This window comes from Malassezia sympodialis, genomic scaffold, assembly GCF_000349305.1.
Source record: "Malassezia sympodialis ATCC 42132 genomic scaffold, msy_sf_12, whole genome shotgun sequence".
NCBI classification, from domain to species: domain Eukaryota; kingdom Fungi; phylum Basidiomycota; class Malasseziomycetes; order Malasseziales; family Malasseziaceae; genus Malassezia; species Malassezia sympodialis.
In genome coordinates this window covers 141126-163224 of record NW_017387810.1, presented here as the reverse complement: position 1 = coordinate 163224, position 22099 = coordinate 141126, and the positions used below count along the sequence as shown (strand labels likewise).

The 22099-nt window shown below is 68.6% G+C and overlaps 11 protein-coding genes across 11 annotated transcripts; 5 read left to right on the top strand and 6 right to left on the bottom strand.

Annotated features, from left to right (window-relative positions):
- Positions 1-78: 78 nt before the first annotated feature.
- Positions 79-567, top strand: MSY001_2677 (uncharacterized protein; the record flags this gene model as incomplete). Its single annotated transcript, XM_018884543.1, has 1 exon — positions 79-567. One exon carries the CDS (start codon positions 79-81, stop codon positions 565-567), a length of 489 nt encoding a protein of 162 aa, XP_018741192.1.
- A 46-nt stretch (positions 568-613) lies between these two features.
- Positions 614-2562, bottom strand: MSY001_2676 (uncharacterized protein; the record flags this gene model as incomplete). Its single annotated transcript, XM_018884541.1, has 2 exons — positions 614-2529; positions 2556-2562. The coding sequence occupies 2 exons, from the start codon at positions 2560-2562 to the stop codon at positions 614-616; spliced, it is 1923 nt and encodes a 640-aa protein (XP_018741191.1).
- A 628-nt stretch (positions 2563-3190) lies between these two features.
- MSY001_2675 (uncharacterized protein) lies at positions 3191-4141 on the bottom strand (the record flags this gene model as incomplete). The annotated part of the gene is made up of 1 exon (XM_018884540.1): positions 3191-4141. One exon carries the CDS (start codon positions 4139-4141, stop codon positions 3191-3193), a length of 951 nt encoding a protein of 316 aa, XP_018741190.1.
- A 586-nt stretch (positions 4142-4727) lies between these two features.
- On the top strand, positions 4728-8594 carry MSY001_2674 (uncharacterized protein; the record flags this gene model as incomplete). Its single annotated transcript, XM_018884539.1, has 1 exon — positions 4728-8594. The coding sequence occupies one exon, from the start codon at positions 4728-4730 to the stop codon at positions 8592-8594; it is 3867 nt and encodes a 1288-aa protein (XP_018741189.1).
- A 4-nt stretch (positions 8595-8598) lies between these two features.
- Positions 8599-10213, bottom strand: MSY001_2673 (uncharacterized protein; the record flags this gene model as incomplete). The annotated part of the gene is made up of 2 exons (XM_018884538.1): positions 8599-8637; positions 8696-10213. The coding sequence occupies 2 exons, from the start codon at positions 10211-10213 to the stop codon at positions 8599-8601; spliced, it is 1557 nt and encodes a 518-aa protein (XP_018741188.1).
- A 2328-nt stretch (positions 10214-12541) lies between these two features.
- On the bottom strand, positions 12542-14485 carry MSY001_2672 (uncharacterized protein; the record flags this gene model as incomplete). The annotated part of the gene is given in 2 exon segments (XM_018884537.1): positions 12542-14254; positions 14273-14485. The coding sequence occupies 2 exon segments, from the start codon at positions 14483-14485 to the stop codon at positions 12542-12544; spliced, it is 1926 nt and encodes a 641-aa protein (XP_018741187.1).
- An 89-nt stretch (positions 14486-14574) lies between these two features.
- On the bottom strand, positions 14575-15695 carry MSY001_2671 (uncharacterized protein; the record flags this gene model as incomplete). Its single annotated transcript, XM_018884536.1, has 2 exons — positions 14575-15438; positions 15462-15695. The coding sequence occupies 2 exons, from the start codon at positions 15693-15695 to the stop codon at positions 14575-14577; spliced, it is 1098 nt and encodes a 365-aa protein (XP_018741186.1).
- A 101-nt stretch (positions 15696-15796) lies between these two features.
- On the top strand, positions 15797-17963 carry MSY001_2670 (uncharacterized protein; the record flags this gene model as incomplete). Its single annotated transcript, XM_018884535.1, has 2 exons — positions 15797-15820; positions 15870-17963. 2 exons carry the CDS (start codon positions 15797-15799, stop codon positions 17961-17963), a joined length of 2118 nt encoding a protein of 705 aa, XP_018741185.1.
- A 38-nt stretch (positions 17964-18001) lies between these two features.
- Positions 18002-18576, top strand: MSY001_2669 (uncharacterized protein; the record flags this gene model as incomplete). Its single annotated transcript, XM_018884534.1, has 2 exons — positions 18002-18017; positions 18113-18576. 2 exons carry the CDS (start codon positions 18002-18004, stop codon positions 18574-18576), a joined length of 480 nt encoding a protein of 159 aa, XP_018741184.1.
- A 6-nt stretch (positions 18577-18582) lies between these two features.
- Positions 18583-20046, bottom strand: MSY001_2668 (uncharacterized protein; the record flags this gene model as incomplete). Its single annotated transcript, XM_018884533.1, has 1 exon — positions 18583-20046. One exon carries the CDS (start codon positions 20044-20046, stop codon positions 18583-18585), a length of 1464 nt encoding a protein of 487 aa, XP_018741183.1.
- A 493-nt stretch (positions 20047-20539) lies between these two features.
- On the top strand, positions 20540-21878 carry MSY001_2667 (uncharacterized protein; the record flags this gene model as incomplete). The annotated part of the gene is given in 2 exon segments (XM_018884532.1): positions 20540-21810; positions 21821-21878. 2 exon segments carry the CDS (start codon positions 20540-20542, stop codon positions 21876-21878), a joined length of 1329 nt encoding a protein of 442 aa, XP_018741182.1.
- Positions 21879-22099: the final 221 nt, after the last annotated feature.

Sequence of the window (22099 nt, the reverse complement as noted above, 5' to 3'; positions counted from 1 at the left end):
AAAAAAACTACAACGGTATATGAGGGCCACCTGCATGCCGCGCCTGCTCTGGGCCACTGACACCAGCCCCTGTGCACGATGGCGAATGCGCCAGACCGCTTCAACCTGTTCCTCCTACAGCCGGGGGAGCAGCGCATCGAGATCCAGGAGGACATGCGGCTGCCGAACGCTGCCACGTTCGTGTTCAACAAGGAGGACCACACGCTCGGCAACATGCTCCGCCACGCCGTGCTCGCGCAGCCGGGCGTCCTCTTCTGTGGGTACAAGGTGCCGCATCCGCTGGAGCCGCGCGTGCTCGTCAAGATCCAGACGGACGGGTCGCAGACGCCTGCGGAAGTGCTGCAGCAGGCGTGCACGAAGCTCATCGTCCAGATGGGCTCGCTCAAGCAGACCTGGGCCAAGGAGGTGCGCCTCGGCGCGGACGGCGCCGCGCCGTATGCGCCGGCCATGTGGTCCGCCTATGGTGCGGGTGCGCCGGCCCCCGGTGCCGAGGCCCCGCTCGATGCGTATGCAGCCGACACAGACGGCGCCGCGGGCGGCGCGATGGGCGGCTATGTAGATATGTAACGATGAAATGGGCCCTTTTCGGGGACTCCACCTGCGCGAGTCCGACCTACGCAGCTATGTCAGCTTTCTCGCTGGCCCGCGGCCCCGGCTCCGCGGCTTCCACGCCTCGCGCGACCCGCTCCTCGAACGTCTCCTGCCCGACCATGTTCAACGAGTCTTGATGCTGGTCGATGCGGCGGAAGCACAGCCAGAACAGAATGCCGCCGACGAACGCAAGGCCGGCGAATAGGCCATAGTTGATGACCCAGTTCGGGTTCTGCGACAGTCCAATGAACGCCTCACCGATGGCCGAGGCAATGGCGGACATGAATGTGCCGATGGCCATGACAATCGAGCGCATGTTCTTCGGCGCCATGACCATCGCGACCTCCATCGACGTGACCGATGCGAACAGCTCGCTGAACGCAATCAGCACGTACGAGCCGGACGATACCCACATGCTCAGCGGCGACGAGTTTTGCAGGCTCGAACACTCGGAGCCGTCCGGCGCGCGGTAGCCATGGTCGCCGACGTGCGTGCCACACGGGCTGGTCCGGTATATATAGTGCTGCAGCACCGCCGCCCACACCATCGCCAAGCTCACGAGGAAGAACCCGATCGCGACGCGCTTGATCGGTGTAAAAGGAATGTTGTAGCGCTCACACGCGGGGTACAGCCCAAACTGGAAGAGCAGCACAAACACAATAATAAAAATCGGGTCGAGCTGCGACACGAGCTCGTTCGGCGAGCCGCTCATGTCCATCTGGCCAGCCTGCACGATCAGATTGTTGGTGATCTGGTTGTAGCAGAGATAGTACAGAGGAAACAGCAGAAAGATGTTGCATGCCTTTACACCGCGGTCCAGCTGATCGACCCAGCGGTCGTCGTACGTCATCCACCGGGGCCTCACTGCGCCGCGGAACGTCGATGGGCGCGCATATGACCAGAACTCCTCCGAGCCGTACTTTCTCAGGAACGTCCACGGGTTCCAGCTCAGCGTGTGCCGGATGCCAAGCCACAGCGCACCACACGCCTGCGTGAGCACGGAGCCATTCGGCGGCTCTGACCGGTAGTAGTGGCGGCCGAACCACAGCACAGGGAACGGCAGGAAAAAGACAAGCGTCGGAAGCAGGTATGCCAGCCAGTAGCCGACATTTTGCTCCGCATAGATCATACCCAGCTGGCCAGCGAGCGAACCCAGGTTGATCATCTCATAGTACCACATGTACGTGCGCGCGGTCGTCAGAGCGGGGTCGACAATGACGCTCTCGCCAGATTTGAGCGTGATGACTGTCTGCTGCTTGATCTTGATCTGCTCGGCCACCAGCACAGGGCAGCTCGCCTTGAACACACCCGTGCCGGTGCCCATGATAATCAGCGCCATGACAAAGCACGCCTCAGCACCCCGCTGGTGGTCCATCACGCCTGGGATCGCCGACACGGTCAGAAGGATGTGGCCCACCTGCGCAATACCTGTGCCCCAGCAGATGATCCGGAAGCGGCCCAGGTACGCATCGGCAAGCCAGCCGGCCAAGAGCGGCGTGACAGAGCACCAGAACGAGTTGAACAGAGTCAGTCCCTGCGAGGCAACTGTGCCGAGGCCCAGCGCGCCAGACGTCGAGTCTGTGCCCTTGTTGGCGCCCGTGCGCGACAGCGCACCATGTACAACGGGACGAGGCTTGGAAATAAAGTTCGAATACACTTGCGTAGCACCATAGTAGCTGAATCGCTCGGCAAACTCACACACACAAATCGCAAAGGCGGGCCAGTTCATCTTTTCCGACACGCGGCGCAAGGTTCGGCGCTCTTCCTCGGTGGGAAAGTGCCAGTCGTCACTTTCGTCGACAGCCTTTCCGCGGGTAACATGCTCCACGCTCGCCGGCAGCAGGTCATGCTCCTGCCCCATATCGCTGACATGCTTGTTGTACCGCAGTTGCTCGGCCAGGGCCTCTCCCGCACATGCATGGTCGAACTCGACGGAGGCTATTTGTTAGGGCCCGCACACGCACTCGACATGGCCAAATACACCGCGGGCGCACACGATCAGGGCAGGTCCCATTTTTGAGTCGTACCTGGCCCACTGGCTATCGACGTGATGGGCACGACATCCATGCCGGCGTGCACGAGAGTGGACGAACGATGGCGTTATCGATGCAGGGCACAGAAGCGACAATGCATGTGACCGAGTCAGCGGGGCCGTGCCCGCCGTGCCCCTGGTGCCTGAGCTTTGAAACCTGTCACACCATAGGCGCTCTACGCGCAAAAATTGCCGTCTCCTGGGCGTGTGGTCTAGTGGTATGACGTCTGCTTCGCACTAAATTGCGATCGAACAAGGGTCAAACCTTGAATCAGCAGAAGGTCCCGGGTTCAAATCCCGTCTCGTCCATTTTTGTCCACGGATCTCTCCCTACCCTTTTAGGGCTATCTGGTAGCGCGACTTGCATAGCACGGGCGTGTGGTCTAGTGGTATGACGTCTGCTTCGCACTAAATTGCGATCGAACAAGGGTCAAACCTTGAATCAGCAGAAGGTCCCGGGTTCAAATCCCGTCTCGTCCACTTTTTGCCCCGTTTTTTTCGACATAGCCTCGCTTCTCGCAGCCCTGCCCTGCATTCGTTTTGTACATTGTACATGGTACCTTCTACTCAAAACCGACTACGTTCGTCATAGTTGCGCGATCCACGAGTCGGCGAGCGCTCGCGCTGGTGGCCTCCGCTGCTACCGGAGCGGCCGCGCGCATCGTCGCTGCCACTGCCTCCGCGGGAGCCCCAGCCGTGATCGCTGCTGCCCGGCCGGCCACCGCCGGCCGCAGCGCCACCAGGCGCCGCACCAGGCATACCCCAGCCGCCCTTGGCCGCGGCGCCACCCATGTAGGCCGCCATCATCTGCTGCCACATCATCTGGGGGTTCCACGCCGAGCTGCCCCAGCCCATCTGCTGGTACATCTTGGCCATGGCCTGGGGATCGAAGCCCCCCGCTGCCGGCGCACCCTTGCTGGCGTCACCCGCCGCTGGTGCAGGCGCGCCCCATGCACGCAGAGGCGCCTGCGCATTGCTGCCCCGCGCTGGGTCGGCACTGTAGCGGTTCGGCGCCGCGTTCGGCTGCGGCTGGCCACGCGACTGCGCGCGCTTCACCTCGATCTGCTTGCCATCCAGCATAAGCGGCTGGTGCGCCAGTGTATTCTCTACACCATCGTCATTCTCAAACGTAACAAAACCAAAGCCACGCGGCCGGCCTGTGTCCTTGTCCATCATGACGGTGCTGTCAAGGACGTGGCCAAACTGCTGGAAGAGCTGCTTAAACGAGTCCTGCGTGACCGTCTGCGGCAGACCGCCCACAAAGCATTTTTGCGTCTTGGACTGCTCCGGGCGCGGAATCGCACGCTTCGGATCGATGATCTTGCCGTCCAGGTAGTGCTCGCGCACCATCACAGCATTCACCGACTTCGGGTCCGAGAACGTCACGAACGCAAAGCCGCGCGAGCGGCCCGACGCATTGTCACGCATCACCGTACACGACGTCACAGGGCCAAACTGCCCAAAGTAGCGCCGCAGGCTCTCTTCGTCCGTGTCCCAGTTCAGACCACCCACAAACATTTTTCTGCCGCGTTAGTATCTACTCGGACCGCACTTGCACGTCCGGGGGGTCCAGGCTTGTATGCTAAGGGTCTGTGGCTAGTCTAACAAACGTCCTCTCTAATCGGTCCAAGGCCCCGCGTGCCCGGACGTGCTACGACATGCACGCCATGTCAATACTCACCCTTCATCAGGCAGGTCCTGCGGCGCAATGTGCTCACCGCGCGCCGCAGCCGCCTGCCGCGCCTCCGCCGAGTCCAGCGGCGGCGGCGCAGGCTGCCCCGGAATAAACGTCGCCGACGGCACCTCGGCCGCCGGCTTCGCCGCCGCGACCGGCGCAGCGGGCGTCACAGCGGCAGCCGGCGCCGGCTCCGCCTTCGGCGCTGCCACCGGAGCAGCCACGGCCGGCTCTGCCTCCTCTCCGTACAAGTCGGCGTACAGGTCGTCCGCCTCGTCCGCCTTCGACATGGTGTGGTACGAAAGAAAACGGAAAAATCCGCGCGGCCCTGGCCCGGGGTCCACGCGCGCCGCGTGGCCGGCTGACTCAGCCACGTGCCACCTCCGCCGCCTCCGATCCGTGCGTCGGAGTGGCACGACGCGCACCGCGATGCTGCGTGGCAGCGCGTCTGCCGGCAGCGCACAGCGCCGAAGCCTGACAGATGGCGACGTATATGTGTTTACGCTACAGACCGCATACCTCGTGTATCTCGTCGAGCATGAGTGCGCACCCGCCGCGAGTGGCGCCACAGGCGCGCCCGCTGCGCCCGGCGCGACGCCTGGCACATCCACGCCACCCGCCCTGTCGGATGCGCCGCGCCGCTCTTTTGACCGCACAGGCCTCGCCGAGCGTATGCGTGACCTGCGCCTACCCAGCAGCTCGGCGCGCGAGGGGCGCTTCCCCGAGAAATTCGTCAAGCGCCTCGCTGAGCGCCTCGAGCGGGTGGCGTCAGGGCGCGACCCGCTGTATCGCGCGCCGCCCTTTGTCACGACCGCCGAGGCATTTTTGTCGACGCTTCGCGATGACAGCGTGCAGAAGCGGTTCAGGGAGCACCGCAGCCTCGAAGAGGTCCTGCTCCAGTTCACGGCGGTGGCGCAGGCGTCGCTGCAGCAGCGCGTGCCCAACGAGGCAGAGCGCCGCGCCGAGCTCGACGCCGAGCTCGAACAATTCATGCGCATTGTGTCCGAGTGCCTGCGTGCGATACCGACGACCTCGCGCGACGTGCTCGAGCGTCTCGGCGAGTACGAGCAGCGGCTCCTCGGCCCCGGGCGCAGCACGCCGAGCGACGCACACCCCGACGCCGCGCACGCGCCGCTCGTCGCCGCGACGGGCGCCCTCTTTGACGTGGAGCTGCCGCAGCTGCGCCTCGACGTGCAGTCGATTCGCTCGACCTGCACACTGCCGGCCTGTGTGGTGGATCTCAAGCGGTGCATCTACCGCATCCACACACAGGCCGCGGCCGCCGACGACTTTCTCACGACGGAGGCGTACCACCAGTGGCGCTCGAGCGAGCTCGCGCAGCTCTCGCAGCTCGTCGCCGAGCTGTGCCACGCACGCCCCGACCTGCTGAGCGCAGCGAGCGCGAGCGACAGCTCGTCGCGCCGCCGCGGCTCGCTCGACACTGGGCGCGCTACGCCTGACATGCCCGCCGACTCCGACACCGATGAGCTCACGTACATCCCGCCGGACGCGCCGGCCGCGTACCAGCGGCTGCTAGCGCTGTGCCTGGAGCGCGATCTAGAGGGGATCCGCGCCAAGGCGGCCGACGAGGAGGTATCACTCTCCATCTTCTCGCCGGTGCACACGGAGCTCCTCGCTACGTGTGCGCTGTGGTGGCGCGTCTCGCCGCCCTTCCGCGGCCTCGCGCGCCTGCGCCTCTTCAAGGCCAAGTACGATATGGGCGAGATCCCGTTCGAGTGCGTCGCCGACGCGATGGAGGCGCTCGAGCGCGTGCTCGACGCGCATCCTCTGCCGCAATGGCGCCATACGGAGCGGCACCTGCTCGTGCGCCTCCTCGATGGCCTGCTCGACTCGCTCCTGCGGCTCGTACTCGCTGCGCTGCAGGACACGGATGCACCGCTGCCGCCCGAGTGTGCGGCGGCGACGGCCCTGGCCGGGCGGGCGCAGGCGCTCGTCACCGAGGCACGCTCCCTCACAGGCACGGCGCCGCCTCCCACGCGCGCTGCCATGCTCGAGAAGGCGCTCGTGGCGACCGCGAAGCAGCAGTACAAGGCGCAGGCGAAGGCGCTGCTGGCCACGCCGTCCAGTGCGCTGGGCGCACTCGTGGAGCTCGGCGCCTGGCTCGATCGCACGCTCCGGGCGCTGCATGCGCGCTGCGCGACGCCTGTGCTGGGGGTGCAGCCTGCGCAGGCCGTGGCGGCGCAGCTCGTGCCTCTGTATCTCAACGATGTCGGCGCCGTGCGGGAGGCCGTGTGGCAGCAGGTGCAGATGCGCCGCGATCTCAGCCTGGTGAACGAGGCGTGGGACCTGCTCAACCGCGTGCGCGTGCTCCAAGCGTGGCCGCAGGTGCAGACGCCGCCGACGTTTGACCTCGTCACATGGTTCCGGCCGTACGTCACGCTCTGGCTCGCGCTGAGCGAGGAGCGCACCGCTGGGTGGGTCCGGCGCGCGGTGCACAGCGACTCCTTTGAGCCGGTCGCTGAGGCAGACACACTGCACAGCACGTCGGTGGTGGACCTCTTTGATGCGCTCGCGCAGCAGGTGCGCGCGCTGCAAGCGCTGGCGTGGCCAGACGCGTACGACCTCGCCGTCTTTTTCTCGCAGCTCGCGCACTCGATGCGGCGGCTCGTGGAGCTGTACTGCGAGGAGCTCGAGGCGCTGTACATGGCGGAGATGACGCCGCCGCCGCCGCTCTCGTCCCCCGCGCTCGCGTTCGCCACCGAGGCGCTCGCGTCGCTGCCGCCCAAGCACGCGGCGTGGGTCGCCAAGGCGAAGCTGACGATCCAGGGCGAGAAGCGCGTGACGCCTTTTCTGCTGGAGCCGCGCTCGTGCGTCAAGCTGAACAATATGGAGCGCGCGCGGCGCCAGCTGGACGTGCTGTACCAGGCGATCGACGCGGATCACCAGGCGGCCGTCGTGCAGCAGCACACGCGCGCGAGCGAGGCGACGAGTGATGCACCGCGGCACTTTGCCGTCAAGATGGTGCAGGCCGAGCTCCCGGCGCCGGCCGCCGAGCGCGTGCCGCGCCTCGACACGTTCGTCACGCTGAGCGATGCCCAGGGCGTGCGTCTCGCGCAGACGCGCACCCTCTTTGACACGCCGACGCCGCGCTGGGACGAGGCCGTCGATGTGGCCGTGAGCGCGCCGCGGTGGATCTCCGCGAGCGTGTGGCAGCGCGTCACGAACGAGGCGCCCGTGCTCGTCGGCCGCGCGGCGCTGTGTCTCGATGCGCGCGACTTTGCGGAGCATGCGTCCCAGGACGTGTGGCTCGAGCTCGACCGCGCTGGCGGGCGCCTCCTGCTGCGCGTGAGCATGGACGATGCGCACGACGGCATCCTGTACGACTTTGGGCACGCGTTCCGCGTCGTGAAGCGCAGCGAAGTCGACATGGTGCGCGTGCTCGTCGATCACATGTCCCTGTTCATGCGGCAGTTCCTCTCGCGCAGCGTGCTGCGCACGCTCGTGCGCGGCGCGCGTGTCGAGCGCGTCGTGGGCAATGTGCGCGCGCTCTACGCGTCGGCGCTCGCGCAGGCGGCCGGCAGCAGCGCGATTCCGCCCGTCGAGTCGGGCGCGAAGCGCACGGCGCTGAGCGACCCCGAGATGGAGGCGGCGATCGTGCCCCTGCTCGACTACTTCGAGGAGACGTTCGGCACGCTGCAGAGCAGTCTGTGCGAGCCCGAGGCGCAGTTCGTGCTGACGCGCGTGTGGAAAGAGGTGCTCGTCACGCTCGAGGGCCTCCTTGTCCCGCCACTGAGCGATGCGCCGAGCGACATGCGGCCACTGAGCGGGGCCGAGGTCGATATCGTGTTCAAGTGGCTGTCGTTCCTGCGCAGCTTCTTCCACGCGTACGACGCCTCGACGGGCGTCGTGCACGGCGTGCCGCTCCGCGTGCTCCAGGGGCCCAAGTACCGCGAGCTGCTGTCCTACCTGCTGCTGCACGACCAGAGCACCGACGCACTGATGATCGAGTGTGTGCGCGGCTTCCAGGCGCACCTCGCGTCGGCCGGGCGCGGCGCCGCCCGCACACGCGCCAAGTCCGTCCTGGACCAGCGCTCGCTCGGCACGATCCGCGCGCACCAGCGCTCCAAGGCCGCCGCAGCGACGGAGAGCGACGACACGGCGCTGCTCACCGACATGGCCATGCGCATCCTGCGCATGCGCCCAGGCACAGGCGACTTTCTCGCGCAGCAGCTCACGTCGATGCACTCGCTCTCGACGCCGCCGCGCGGCGCAGCCCTCGGCGCCTCGCCCACGCTGCGCCGCGCGACGCGCCGCCGCTTCGCGCCGCCGAGCTGATACCCTACCGGAGCACCGCCAGCGCGGCGGTGCACGTGCGCCACTCCAGCGCGAGACTGATCGTTAGTGTCCCGTACGTACACGACACTCGCTAGCGCCACGCCCATGCCGAGCTGCGCCATGGCCGGCTGCGCCTGCACCGCCGATGCGCGCAGCGCCGCCGCACAGGCCACAAGCACACCGAGCGTGCGCGCGCGCGGCACGAGCGCGCGCCACGCCACCTGCGCCCGGTACGCCGTCGGCGCAAAGTAGCGCCGCACGTACACGTACGCGGCGATCGCGCGCACGCCGAGCGCCGCGATATTCGCCCACACAATCGCGCTCTCAGCGCCGCCGCGGCCCCACAGCATGAGCCCCTGCGCCCCATAGAGCACCGCCACGAACGCCGCACTCGAGACGACCAACACGCGCGAGTACCACGCCAGCACCGCCGGCGGCGCCACGGCCTGCACGAACGCCTCGACCAGCCCGTTGACGCCCATGACCGGCAGGTACCAGCAGTACGTCGCGAGGATCGGCGCGGCGGGCGACGGCGCATCGGCCCACTGCGCGCCAGCGACGATCCGCAGCGCCGCGCGCGCGAGCGGCGGCCCGAACGCGACGAGCGCGGTGCCTAGCAGCCCATGCATGCGCAGGAGCACCTGCAGGAGCGCCGCCGCGCGCCCGCGCGCCGCCTCGCCCGTGTCCTGCGTGAATTGCAGGCGCGCGCTCTCCTCGAGCGGCTGGAACAGCGTGCGCGCAAGGATCGAGCCGTAGTTGCTCGCGAGTGCATAGCCGCCCTGGTGCGCGAGGCTCGTGAGCTTCGTGAGCGCCAGCTTATCGCCCTCCGTGAGCACGAGCTTCAGCACGGCCTGCCCGGTCGTCACCCGCACGAGCGCGCGCGTCTCCGGCGCATCGAAGAGCGGGCGGTCGCACGCAGGGCACAGCGCGCCGGCCACCGTCCGCACGGACGTGCAGTGCGCCAGCGCCACGCCTGCGGCGCCAAAATAGCCAGCGCCATACGCCGCACGCGCAAGCGCAAACGCCAGGAGCGCCCATGGCAGCTCGCCCGGCGGCACCGTCAGGTACGCGCCGCCGTGCGTGCGCATCCACCGCAGGCACACGGGCTGCAGGAGAAGCACATGCACCACGGCCCGCGCGAGCACGCCGCCGGCCTCCATGCCGATGCGCACGCGCACGTACTGCGCGAGGCCCAGCGCACGCATATGCAGCGGCTCGGCCATGAGCTCGAACACCGCACCGACGCCGTACAGGGCGACCGACACGGGGAGCGCCGCGCCGCCCGCGGCCCACAGCGTCGGCGGCGCCATGTACCGGAGGTACGCGCCGCCGACAGCCGCCGCGAGGAGGCCGCCACACCCCATCGGGAGGAGCGCAAGGTTGTGCAAAGCGCGCACCGTCGCTTGCGAGCGGAGCGCCGCCTGCCGCCGGACCACCACCGCCCTAACACCGTCGCGCGCCAGCGCCAAGACAATGCTCAGGACCAGCTCCAGCTGCACATTCGCAGCGCCAAACACCGCGGGACTCACCGTGCGGACGAGCAGTTGGTGTAGCGCAAAGGTAAGGAGCCGCACGCCGATCTGCAGGAGCAGGAACGCGCGCGCCGAGCTGCCGGCCATGGTGGGCGGAGTGGAGGCCGTCAGCCGCGCGACGACGCAGAAGGCGGAGCCGGCGGGCCCGGCGGAGCGACAGCGCCGACGGCGCCACCGCGCCGACGGAGCCCGAGCCTCGCGCTGGCCGACGACTCCCTACGATCTAGCTGCGCCAGCGGCCGCCTAGGCGGTCCTACCTGCCTCGCCGCCCTCCACCGGCGGATCCACGTGGGGCGGCGCTGCGCCGCGTGGTCCGTGCGTGAGCCCTTGGTAGAGCGCGGCCGCGTACGCATGCCGCGCGTAGCGCAGCGCCGCACTGCGCAGGACCGCATCGAGCATATCGAGCTCATCGTCTGCGTGCGCCTGAAGCGCCGCGAGCGCGGCCGAGTCGGCGCTCAGGCCCAGCGCCTCGGGGCGCGCGTCGCGGTGCAGCGGCAGGTATCCCTTGTGCACGAGGCGCAGCGTCCACGTACACACGAACTCGGCGAGGTCTTCGTGCGGCGCGCTTTCCATGGCCGTCGCGAGCACCGCGAGGAAGCGCGGCACACACAGTCGCTGCGCGAGCCAAGCTATGCCGAGCGCCGCGTCCGTGCCGTCCTCCATGCGCGCCGACACGCGCTCGTCCGACGCACATAGGAGCACGAGCATGTCGCCTGCCGCGCGCACATGCGCCGTGTCGTGCGCGAGCGCCTCGCCGAGCTGCTCCCACAGGCCCTCGCGCGTCCATGCGGGCGGCAGGTGCGTGGGCGGCAGGCGGCACGTACACAGCACCCACTCGGCCGCGAGGCCGGCGTGCTGCCGCGCGAGGGACGCCGCGAGCGCGGGCCGCATGCACAGGCCGTGCATGGGCGCGTCGCGCAGCGCGAGGGCCGCCATCCGCTCCGTGCTCTCGGCCTGCCCGGCGCGCAGATCATGACGCATGCGCCGCAGGAACTGCTGCAGCCACGCCTGCCGCACGAGATCCAGCGGCACAGCCGCATTCTGCATGAGCAGGCCGGCGGCACGGCTCGCCTCGTACGCGGCGCGCGGCGGCGCGCGCGGGATGTGGGCCGGCACGTCCCAAGCGCCGCGTGCCGCACAGGGCGTCGCGTCGCCGACGTCGCCTGGAGCGCCAGCGAGCAGGGCGCGCACGACCGCCTGCAGGAACGCGCGGTCGCGCGGCGTGCTGGCGCCCTGCCACGCATCGATTGCGCGGGGCGGGTCCACGCACGTGGCGTACGCCTCGACGAGCGGCCGAAACGGCTGTGCATCCGGTGGGACACCAGGGCGGCAGTACGGCGCATGGCACAGGTACAGCAGGACGGCGCGCTGCACGAGCCAGGCCTCCTCGCCCCACGGCGCGACGCACCGCGGCCGTGCGGTGCGCAGGCCGGCGGTGTCCAGGCCGTCCGCCAGGACGGGCCACCACGCATGCAGCGCGTGTACAAAGCGCTGTGGCGCCGCACACGCGTCGTGCCACTGGCCGAGCGTCGCGTGCAGCGGCGCAAAGTAGGCCGCCGCCCAGAAGCGCTCCGCCTCGGCCATGGTGGAGGCCTGCCGAGTCGCGGCACGTGCGGGCAGCGCCTGGCCCCGCTGCGACGCGGCGCCGCCACGGCTCGATGGCCCCTGCACCGCTGCCCCCCCTGTCGGACCGGCGGTGCCCGGGGCTGCGCTTGTCGCAGCTGGGCGTGAGCATCGATGAGCTGCGCGCGCTCCCTCGGTATGCCTCTGTGCTGACCCCAGCGAGAGCGATTCGCGGCCGAAGACGACGAATATGCGGCGTCCGATCGACCTGCTGCCGGCGATGCCGGTGCGGCGGCACGCGCCCACGCCTGCGGACGACGACGACGACGGCACGGGCGATGTGGTACGGCGCGCGCGGCGCGCGCCCCCCGCGGTGCCGACGCCGCTTCCGGCGATGCTGATGGCCATGCCGTGCCTGCGTGTGCGACACCTGCCGCTGTCTGTTGCCTTCTACACGCGCGTGCTGCGCTTCCGGCGGTTCGGCCGGCGCGATCCTGCGCAGGCGCGCCTCTTCCGCGGCGCGCCAGGCACGATGCCGAGCCTGAATGGGGGCGCGCCGGGCATGCGCCCGTCGCTGCCGCCGGGCGTGTATCTGCTCCTGCGGCCGTCGGCGGGCGGCCCGACCGGGGAGCTGCAGACGCTATGGCTCATGGTCACGGACGTGGAAGCGTGTTTTCGTGATGCGGCCGCGCAGCTCGTGGCGGCGTCGACCGTGCAGGAGGGCTACTTTCCGGAGCACGACTTTGCGCAGGCCCAGATCCTCACGCGGCCGCAGCTCATGCCGGACGGCACGTGCGAGTTCCGTGTGCGGGACCCGGACGGGCACACGCTCGTGCTGAGCGGGCTCGCGGGCTAGCGCACGGCCAGTATCGTGGCGAGCGCTGCGAGCGCTGCGGTCCACAGGGGCGGCCCGCGCGGCGCGGCGCCGCTGGCCTGGCGCAGGAGGCGGTCGACGTCCATCGGATTGCAGTAGACATGGCCGAACGCGTCCTGCGCCACGTAGCGCGACCAGGCGCCGCCCCAGCGGAGGCCGCCGGGGCCGCCGCCGCCGTTCTCGTTCACGCCAAAGCCCGTGTCGTCCGCGTCGGCAAAGGTGCCGTAGTCCCGCTGGGCGGTCACGGTCCAGCGCGGGCAGGCCCAGCGGAGCACCGGCGGGCACGAGCGGGTGACCATCTCGCACGTCAGCAGGCACGGGAGGAGCTCGCCGTAGTCGCCCGCGCCGAAGAGCTGGTCGATGTACGCCTGCCGACTGCTCCGCGGCCCCACGCGGTTGACGATGTACGGGAGCAGGCGCTCGTTGGGCGGCATCGGCAGGCCCTGCAGCTCGGTGCCGTTCTGGCTCGCGGCGCTCTCCGCGGGGTCCACGAGGTCCGTGCACCGGGGAATGGCCACGGCGCACAGCCAGTTTTGGTACGCGCGGCGGCAGTCCTCGCACGTCGACACGCTCGAGTAGCGCCCCAGCTTGTCGTCCGCGCACGGGAACGTGTCGAGCGTGGCGGAGAAGTTGCCGTAGTTGCTCGATACCACCTGCTCCAGCACGCGCAGGGCCTCGTTCACGTCCAGCGCCGGGTTGTACGGCACCGCATACGCGAGCTCGGGGCAGAACGCCAGGTTGTACATGAGGCGGCAGTTCTCCGTGCGCTTCGTCACGAACTTGACCGCGGGGTACAGCCGGCGGTGCACGACGCCGCTGTTGTTCGTGGACGAGACGAGGTACGCCGTGTAGTTTTGCCCGGGCTCGAGCCCGTTGACGAGGAACTGCTTGCGCACCTGCGGGCTCGACCGCGTCTCGTCGGCGAGCATCACCGGCGCGGCCAGGTCGTTGTCGATGATCGGCGCGATGCCGGCCGTGTCGTTGATGTGCCCGTGGTTCTCGGGCCCGCTCCCGCCGGCGATGCGCGTGAGCACGTCGAGCGTCCCGCGGCTCGTCTCGCTGCTGTTCACCGCCGGGCGCACATTCGCCTGGTCCATGTCGTCCCAGAGATCAAAGATACGGCAGAACGACGAGTTGAAGTAGGTGATCGACGTGAGCGAGAAGCGCCCGTCGGTCGGCAGCACGATCAGGCTCATGTTCGGCGGCGGCGCCGTGTAGTTGAAGGACGTGAGCAGCGCGCTCCGGCGGTCCGAGTCGTCAAAGTACAGCCCCGGCACTGCGGCCACGTCCTGCAGCGAGCCGACCGTCGAGGCCGTCAGCTGCACCTCGTAGCGCCCCTGCGCGCCCCGCGGATCGCGCGGCGGCCAGATGCCGATCCACACGTCCTGCGCCGCGCCCTTCTGGAGCGCCACCTGCGTCCACCCGCCCTGCGCGTACCCCACATGGTCCGCGGACAGGCCTGAGCGCGGCCCCGGGCGCTGCGCGTCCGCGCGGTCCGACACAAACAGGCCCACCAGCGTGCTCTCACGCAGGTCCTTGGCCGACGTGTCCATATCGTCCAGCAGCGTCGCGTTGCTCGTGTTGTAGGCGGGAATGCCGGGGCCGTTGCACAGCGACATCGACACCCACACCGGCTGGCCGGCGCCCCGCGCAAACGTATAGTACAGGGGCGCCGGCGCGCCGGGCCCCACCTGCAGATAGCTGCGCACCGTGACCGAGTCCTTCAGCATGTACGGCTGCCCGTCCGTCGCAGGCACGGCGCTCCCCGTGAGCGGCGGCGCGATGCCCGTATTCGCACTCACCCCCGACGCCGTGCTGTGCGTCGGCAGGTGGAAGTTCGTCCGCGAGGGCCCCGCGTTCGTCGTGACGAGACTACTCGTCTGCGTCGATGACGAGCTGCTGGCCGCAGCCGCGCACAGCATCGCGGCGCACGCGCCCAGCACCGCCACGCGGAGCCAAGCGTGCATGGCGACGGCGAGTCGGCCGCGAGGCGTACCTCCACCTACAGACTCTACGGGGCGGACGGCGCGGCGGGCGCCGGGGCGTCCAGGGCGGGGTGCGCGTCGACGGGGCTCTGCTCGATGTTGTGGAAGTCGAGGATCTCGGAGTACATCATGACCTTCCACGTGTCGATCGGGAGGTCGGCATCGTTGAAGCTCCAGTCGAACGGCTCGTCGGCGACGGGCTCGTCGGCGGGGTTGTGGTACGGCGCGAGGTAGGGGTGCGCGAGGGCGTCGCCTGCGGTGATGCGCGTGTTGACGTCGAACACGAGCATCTTGTCGAGCAGGTCGAGTGCCTCGGGGTCCGTGTTCGGGAACCGCTCGCGGAAGGGTATGCGCTCGCGCTTCGGAAGCGACTGCACAAAGCGCAGCGTGTTCTCGCTGCAGATCGTCTGGATGACCTCGTCTGGCGGCGTGCCGAGCAGCTCGGTGATGATGGAGAACTGGTTCACGTGGTCCTTGCCGGGGAAGAGCGGCTGGCCCTCGAGCATCTCGGAGAAGATGCACCCGGCGCTCCACACGTCGACCGCGACGTCGTACTTCTGCCAGGTGAGCATGATCTCCGGCGCGCGGTAGTACCGCGTCGACACGTAGCCGGTCATCTGCGGGTCCTGCACGCGCGCGAGGCCAAAGTCGCAGATCTTCAGGTCGCAGTTCTCGTTGATGAGGATGTTGCTCGGCTTCAGGTCGCGGTGCACGACGCCCGCCGAGTGCACGTACTTGAGGCCGCGCAGGATCTGGTACAAAAAGTACTGTACAAACTGCTTCTCCAGCGGGCGGCTCGTGAGCAGGCGGTGCAGGTCCGTGCCGAGCAGCTCCGTGACAAAGTACAGGTCCTCGAGCGGCGAGATGAAGATGTCGCTCAGGCTAATAATCTGGGTCAGTGCACACGACGCACATTCTCGTGTCGGATATGCTTGAGCAGCTTCAGCTCACGGTACGTGCGCTTCGCCAGCACCGGCGTGCTGAACGGCTTCATGACCTTCTTGATCGCCACGGACGTGTCCGTCAGCTTGTCGTGCCCGCTGCACACCAGACCAAAGGCGCCCATGCCCACAGGCTGCAGGCTCTCATACCGCGTAGTGACCTCAAAGACAGTCCCGAAAATGGACAGCTTCACAAAGTCCGCCATGGTCGTCGACAGCGTCGTGCGATCGACGGACCCCTGCGCCGCCCGCGGCAGGCTTATGTCAGCCACCCAGGCGCTGCGCGCCGCCTCACGCACCTCGCCACATGAGCGCAGGGCCGCCGGAGCGTGTGTCCATGTACACGGACGCCTTTCTCGTACGTGCACGCACTCACACAGAACTGGGAGCCACGCGACAGTGTGCAGGCCCTGCACACGCGCATGCGCTACGCGCGCATGTTCAATGACCAGCTCGCCGAGTTCCTCGCGGCGCGCTGCGAGGCCGAGGAGGCCTATGTGAAGCACCTGCACAAGGCCGCGCGCCGCACGATCGACACGGCCTACATTCCCGCGCAGCTGCGGCCCGTGTACGAGCGCCTCATGGCCGAGGTCGCCGACAAGGCGCACATCCACACGACCCTGGCGCACCACCTCCAGCGCGACGCGGAGGCGCTCCAGCAGGCGCACACACAGGGCGAGTGGGCCCGCCTCGTGCACCACGACGACGTGCTCGCGCCCCTCCTCAAGGACGTCCAGGCCCTCGAGTCGCAGCGCGCCAAGAGCCAGCGCAAGCTCGGCAAGAAGAGCAACGCCAGTGCGCAGCAGAAACTCCTCTCGACCGAGGACGCCCTCCAGCACGCGCGCGAGATGTGGCAGGACCGCGCGCCGACGATGCTCCACGCGTACGAGTCCGCGGACGCCCAGCGCCTCTTCGCCGTGCGCACCGTCCTCCGGAACCTGTCCAAGGCGGAGGGCGAGGCGGCCAAGGCCCTCTTCGAGTCGGCACGCCACACGTTCCAGGCTGTCCACCACTTTGACCCCATGGCCGACATGGAGCAGTTCGCCGGCATCGCCGCGCCGACGGCGCCCGCGCGCTTCGCCGTCCCGCTGCCCTCCGCAGCGATGCACAGCCCCGACGCGTCGCGCACGCCGTCGCGCACCGAAAGCACGCCGCACGAGCCCCGCGCGGACCCGACCGAGTCGGCCGCGCACTTTTCCGTGCCGCTGCCCTCCGAAGCGATGCACAGCCTCGACGCATCGCACGCCGAGGCCGCGCCGCACGCCGAGGCCGCGCCACACGAGCCTCGCGTGGACCCCACCGAGGCGCCCGTGTCCGTGCCGCCCCCTGCCGCAGACGAGGCGGCGGCGCCCGCGCCCCTGCCGCAGCGCGCCTCGATGATGCCCACCCCCACCGCGCACCACGAGCCGGCTGCTGCGCCCCGCACGCGGCACATGAGCTATCTGCCGCCCGGGACGCCCGTGCCTCGCGCGCCGACGTCCCTGTCACTGAACTCATCCTTCTCGCACATGTCGCGCACGTCGTCCACGAGCGTCGAGGACCGCGAAGCGCTCCAGCGCGTGCGCGACCAGCTGCGCCAGTCGGGCGCAGAGTTCGACGGGCATGCGCCGCCCCGCCGGCGCGAAGCCCGCGCTAGCATGGCGCAGGCCATGGACCGCCGCTTCTCGTACATGAATTTGTCGCCCGTGGCGCCGCCGAGCCTGTGGGGCTCGCCGGGCATGGGGAGCATGCACGAGGAACCGACCGACGAGCCGGCCTCGGCGCCGCCGCCCGTGCGCTGGCAGGTGCACATCTGCGAGCGCGTGAATGCCCTGTGGAAGGACCACGAGCTCGCCAAGGTCATGGTCGTCGGCGAGGTGCGCGTGTCTGTGGATGCGTCCGTGCCGCCCCACGGCACCGTGCCCCTCGCACTGGGCGGCACGGACTCGCTCGCGCAGGTGCGCACGCGGCCGGGCGTGTGTGCCGTGACCGCAGAGGCCAGCGTGTACGAGCTGGATCTCGGCGCCGTCGCGCGCGCTGGCGAGAGCGCGACGGCACTCGAGTACGAGGTGCTTGTGCCGAGCGATCTGCGCGCGCAGTACGTGCCGCTGCTGCTCGAGGCGCAGTGGCGCTGCGAGCCGCAGCAGAGCTCGGTGCTGCTCACGCACCGCACGAACGCGTCGTTTGCGTCCCCGGCGCGCCTCGAGGGCGTATCGTTCCACGTGCGCATCCCCACCGACACGCCGGTCTCCGGCGGCGTACTGGCTGAGCCCGTCGCCGACTGGGACCCCGACACGCAGGAGCTCGTGTGGCAGACCGACGAGGCGGATGGCCGCCTCGCCGCGCGCTTCCCGCTCGCTACGCAGGGCGCACCACAGCCCGTCACGACTGCGTGGACGATGCACGACTGCCTGCTGAGCCGCGTCGAGGTGCTCAACGCGCCGCAGGCCCCGACGCGCACGCTCGTGGCGGGCAAGTACTTTGTGCAGCCATAGCACGTGGAACTCCACATAGCGCCACGACCGTCACGACCATGGGCGACTATGGCGGTAGGCCGGAGGAGAGCGGCATGGACAAGCTGTACCGCCGCCTGCGCGAGGACCCTCTCACACCGATCGGTACGTGCTGCGACGCTGACGCACAGGCGCCGTACTCACGACGGCCGCTCTGACGTATGCGTCGATCCAGCTGCGTCGCGGCAGCCGCCAGCAGTTCCAGTCGGCCCTGCGCTGGCGCGTGGTGTTCCAGACACTCACTGTCGGCACGGCCGCGCTCAGTCTGCTGTACATGAAGCCGCCCGGCTCGCGCATCCCGCCGCCCGGCCCTGATGGCAAGCCACAGAAGCTAGAGCCGTGGAACCCCGAGAAGCTGGAGCGCCGCGCCAACGAGACAGAGGCCGAGTGGCGCGCGCGCTTTGCTGCCGCACAGAGCCGCGACGAGCGCGAGGAGGAGGCGCTTCGACGCATGGTCGACGAGGCGCTCCGTCAGCGCGAGGCGGCCGCGGCCGCGCCACCCGCCGCCACGAACGAGGCGCCCGCCGAGGCGCCTGCGCCCCGCACCATGCCCCGCATCGGACAAGACAAGCGTGCATGGACATTCACTAGATGATAGGCGCTACGAGTCGGGCAGCGGAGGGAGCGGCGGCTTGCATGGCTCGTCGAGTGCGCGGCGCTTGCCCAGTGCCTTGGCACTGGGCTGGGCAGGCACGCCCTCGTCTTCCGACGCATCGAACGAGTCGCCGTGGATACACGCCGCACCACTCTGCGTGTCGCGCAGCGCAAGCGCCTCATTCGCACTGCTGAGTGCGCTGAGTATCGTATGTAGCAGCTCCTCAGCGACGCACAATGCCGCGCCCTCCAAGGTGCTCGCGCGCTCCGAGGCCCACGCCAGGTGCGGCTCCAGCTCGCACTGCGCCTCCTGGATCTTGGCGTGAATCTCGTCCAGCAGCGCCGCGTCGTCCTCGCCGCTCTCCACGAGCTCGGTGAGGAGCGCCGCGTTCATCTTGGCCGTGTGGCACTTTTGCTCCACCAACGCCCGGCGCTCCCCGTCCATGTCGGCCCGACATGAACCATGCGACGAGTGACTGGGCGTGAGCGACGCAGGCACGGCATGGGGTAGCGGCAGGCCAGGCGAGAGCGAGTCGGGCACGTGCACCGTGCGCGGGGGTATAGAGGCAGGGTCCTGCGCGGGCAGGAGTGGCGGGGAGGGCGGGGAAGGGACGACAGGCTCCCCGTACGGGTCGTCGCCCGCCTCCGACGGCGCCCCATCGCAGAAGAGCGGCGCAGAGAGCGGTACGCCGTGCTCAGGACTCGTGCTGGGCCGCGTGCGCGCCCAGAGGCGGGCGACCTTGTGGAGCCGGTCGTTCTGCCGCGAGCGCGAGGCCAGCGCGCCCACGACGAGGAGCGCGTCGGACCGGAGGGCGGGGTATGTGAGGGGATTCGTAAGAATGTCTTCGAGCTGAGCAAGCAGCTGTGTGTTCGTGGCGACCTCGGCAAAGTACCGCCCTGCATGCATCGACCACACGCCCCACGTGCGCACCGCGCGGCACTGCGCGGCCACCATGGGCCCTCTGAGCTCATGCTGTAGCGCACGCAGCGCCGCCTTGCTGTGCGCTGGCGACTGGTTGACGAGCTCGCCCAGCTCGTGCACGCACTCCCAGTCGGCGTCTGTCGGCTCGGCGTGGAAGAACTCGGCCAGGTAGGCGGGCACGGCCTCCTCGCTTGCACATCGCGTCGGAGGGAGCGGCGCGTCGTTCAGCTCGAGCTGGTGCAGGTCAGCGCCGAGGTCGACGGCGGGTATGCGGCGCCGGATCGCAAAGGGCGGCCGGTGCCTGCGAGGCCGACCCACATGCTCGCTTTTTTTGGGGCGCACACCCGGCAAGAGGCTCGGCAGGCCCTCGCCTTTGGCGTCGCGGTGCCATGGCGTGGCAGGTGGCGGGGTGTGGCGTACTTCCGCGTACGATGGGTAGGTGGCATCCTCTCTCTCGCACTCCTCTGCGGCTCCCAAGCCTCGCCCGTCGCTGGCATCGGGCCCCGCGTCGCGCGGCGGCGCTCTGGCGCGCGCCAAGAATCGCCGCATCGCCGGCGGAGGTCGGCCGCGCGAGGGGCGCGCGTGTGCGTTGTGTGAAACACGCTGACTCAGCGTGACACAAGTTCGTGTGGAGGCGGAGAAAGCCAGGAGGGTGTTGCATTTGCCCGATCGCTCGATCCGGCAATCTCCGTTCGTATGGCAGCTGCACAAAATCCTTCCTTGCAGCTAAGATCTGCCGTATAAGCGCCTCGCATTTTTCCCTCGCTAGTGGGGTGTTTGACCGGAAGCGGTGTCAATTCGGCGCTCTGACCCTTTTTGTTGTGTTGCGCGTACGCCCAGTGCATAACCTTGCATAATGAAGAAAAGGGAAATACCAAAGTGGCAATCAGCGCCGTCGTCGCAGATGTAGCTGCCGAGTTGACAGCCGAATTCGGCGTGTCCGTCGACCTTAAGCCATCACCACTTACGGCCTTTTTCAACTAGTCACCACCACCTCTTTCTTCCTGAGAGCGGCTACGTTCTGGCAGCGCCTGAGTTTGCCATGTCTGCGGTGTCTCCTCAGCATCACCGCAACCTGATCGGGAGTCGTATCGCGGACGGTCGTCTGCAGCTGGTCTCGCTCCTGGGACTGGGTGCGTACGGTGTCGTGTACCTGGCGCGCGATGTCTCCAGCATCATGCAGCAACGCACGCAGCGCTCCCCGTTCCTCCAGGGTAACACCAGCGGTCTTTACGCGGTCAAGTGCCTCAACAAGGTCGGCCTCGATAGCCGGCAGCGCGCCTTCCAGCGGCGCGAGATCCTTCTCCACACGATGACATCCAGCCACCCGAACGTGGTCACGCTGCACCGCATCATTGACAACCCCTGGGAGCCCTACGTGTATGTGGTCATGGACTATTGCGCCGACGGCGACCTGTTCACCATGATCACCGAGAAGCAGCGCTACATGCTCCCGCCCGAGCCCTTCGTGCCAGACCCCCGCGCCACCGATGGCCGGCCGCTCCCGCCCGACGAGGCCTATACCCACGCTCGCGCCCAGATGGACCTGATCATCAAGGACGTGTTCGGCCAGATCCTCGACGCCGTCGAGCATTGCCACGGCCTCGGCATCTTTCATCGCGACCTCAAGCCGGAGAATATTCTGTGCACCGCCGAAGGCCGGCGCGTCTCGCTCGCTGACTTTGGTCTCGCGACAGGGGACCGCAGCAGTGCCGACTTTGGGTGCGGCAGCTCGTTCTACATGGGTCCCGAGTGCCAGGGCGGTATCACCCACCGCCTTACCAAGTACAACACGGCGGCCAACGACGTGTGGTCGCTCGGCGTGATCCTCATCAACTTCATCTGCGGGCGCAACCCATGGAAGCAGGCCACGCCCAACGACGAGACGTTCCGCGAGTACCTGCGCGACCCGGACTTTCTCGAGAAAATTTTGCCCATCTCTGACGAGGTGCATGCGGTGCTGAAGCGCATATTTACGCTGCGTCCCGAAGCACGCCCATCCGTCAGCGAGCTGCGCCGCTGGGTCCATGCTCTGCCGCGCCTCCATGCCACGAACCTCGAGATATGGGAGCGCCAGCACCGCGAGCAGCTGGCGGCCGCCGAAGCGAGGGCGGCCGAGCTCGCCGCGGCTCGCGAGGCCGCCCACACGCACGGTCCACCGGTATTCACGCCGGTGCCGCCGCCTGCCTCGCCGACGCTGCTGAACGAAGACTATTCGCGCTTTTCCATGCTCTCACTGCGGTCCGAGAGCGACAGCGCGACAGCGACGCCCGTTCTCTCGCCGCAGCAGCCCTTTCAAGACGAGAGCATCGCGTATGCGCAGGGTCCCGCACCTGTCCCCGTGCATCCCCACCGGCGCCTCGACGCCGACTCGCAGGTGACTCTGTCGACGCTGGACTCGCCCCATTTTTGCGTCGGCCTCTGGGAATCGCTCCCACATGCAGGGCTCATGACCGGAAAGACTGACAGTTTCTCCTCCGGCGGCACTGTGCGGGCGCCCTGTAGGCCGAAAGACGAGCCATCGTGCCTGCGGTGGCCCGACGAATCGGAGAACGCCGATTCAGTCGCGGCCGACGAGCCCCACTTGGCGCTACCGAGCCCC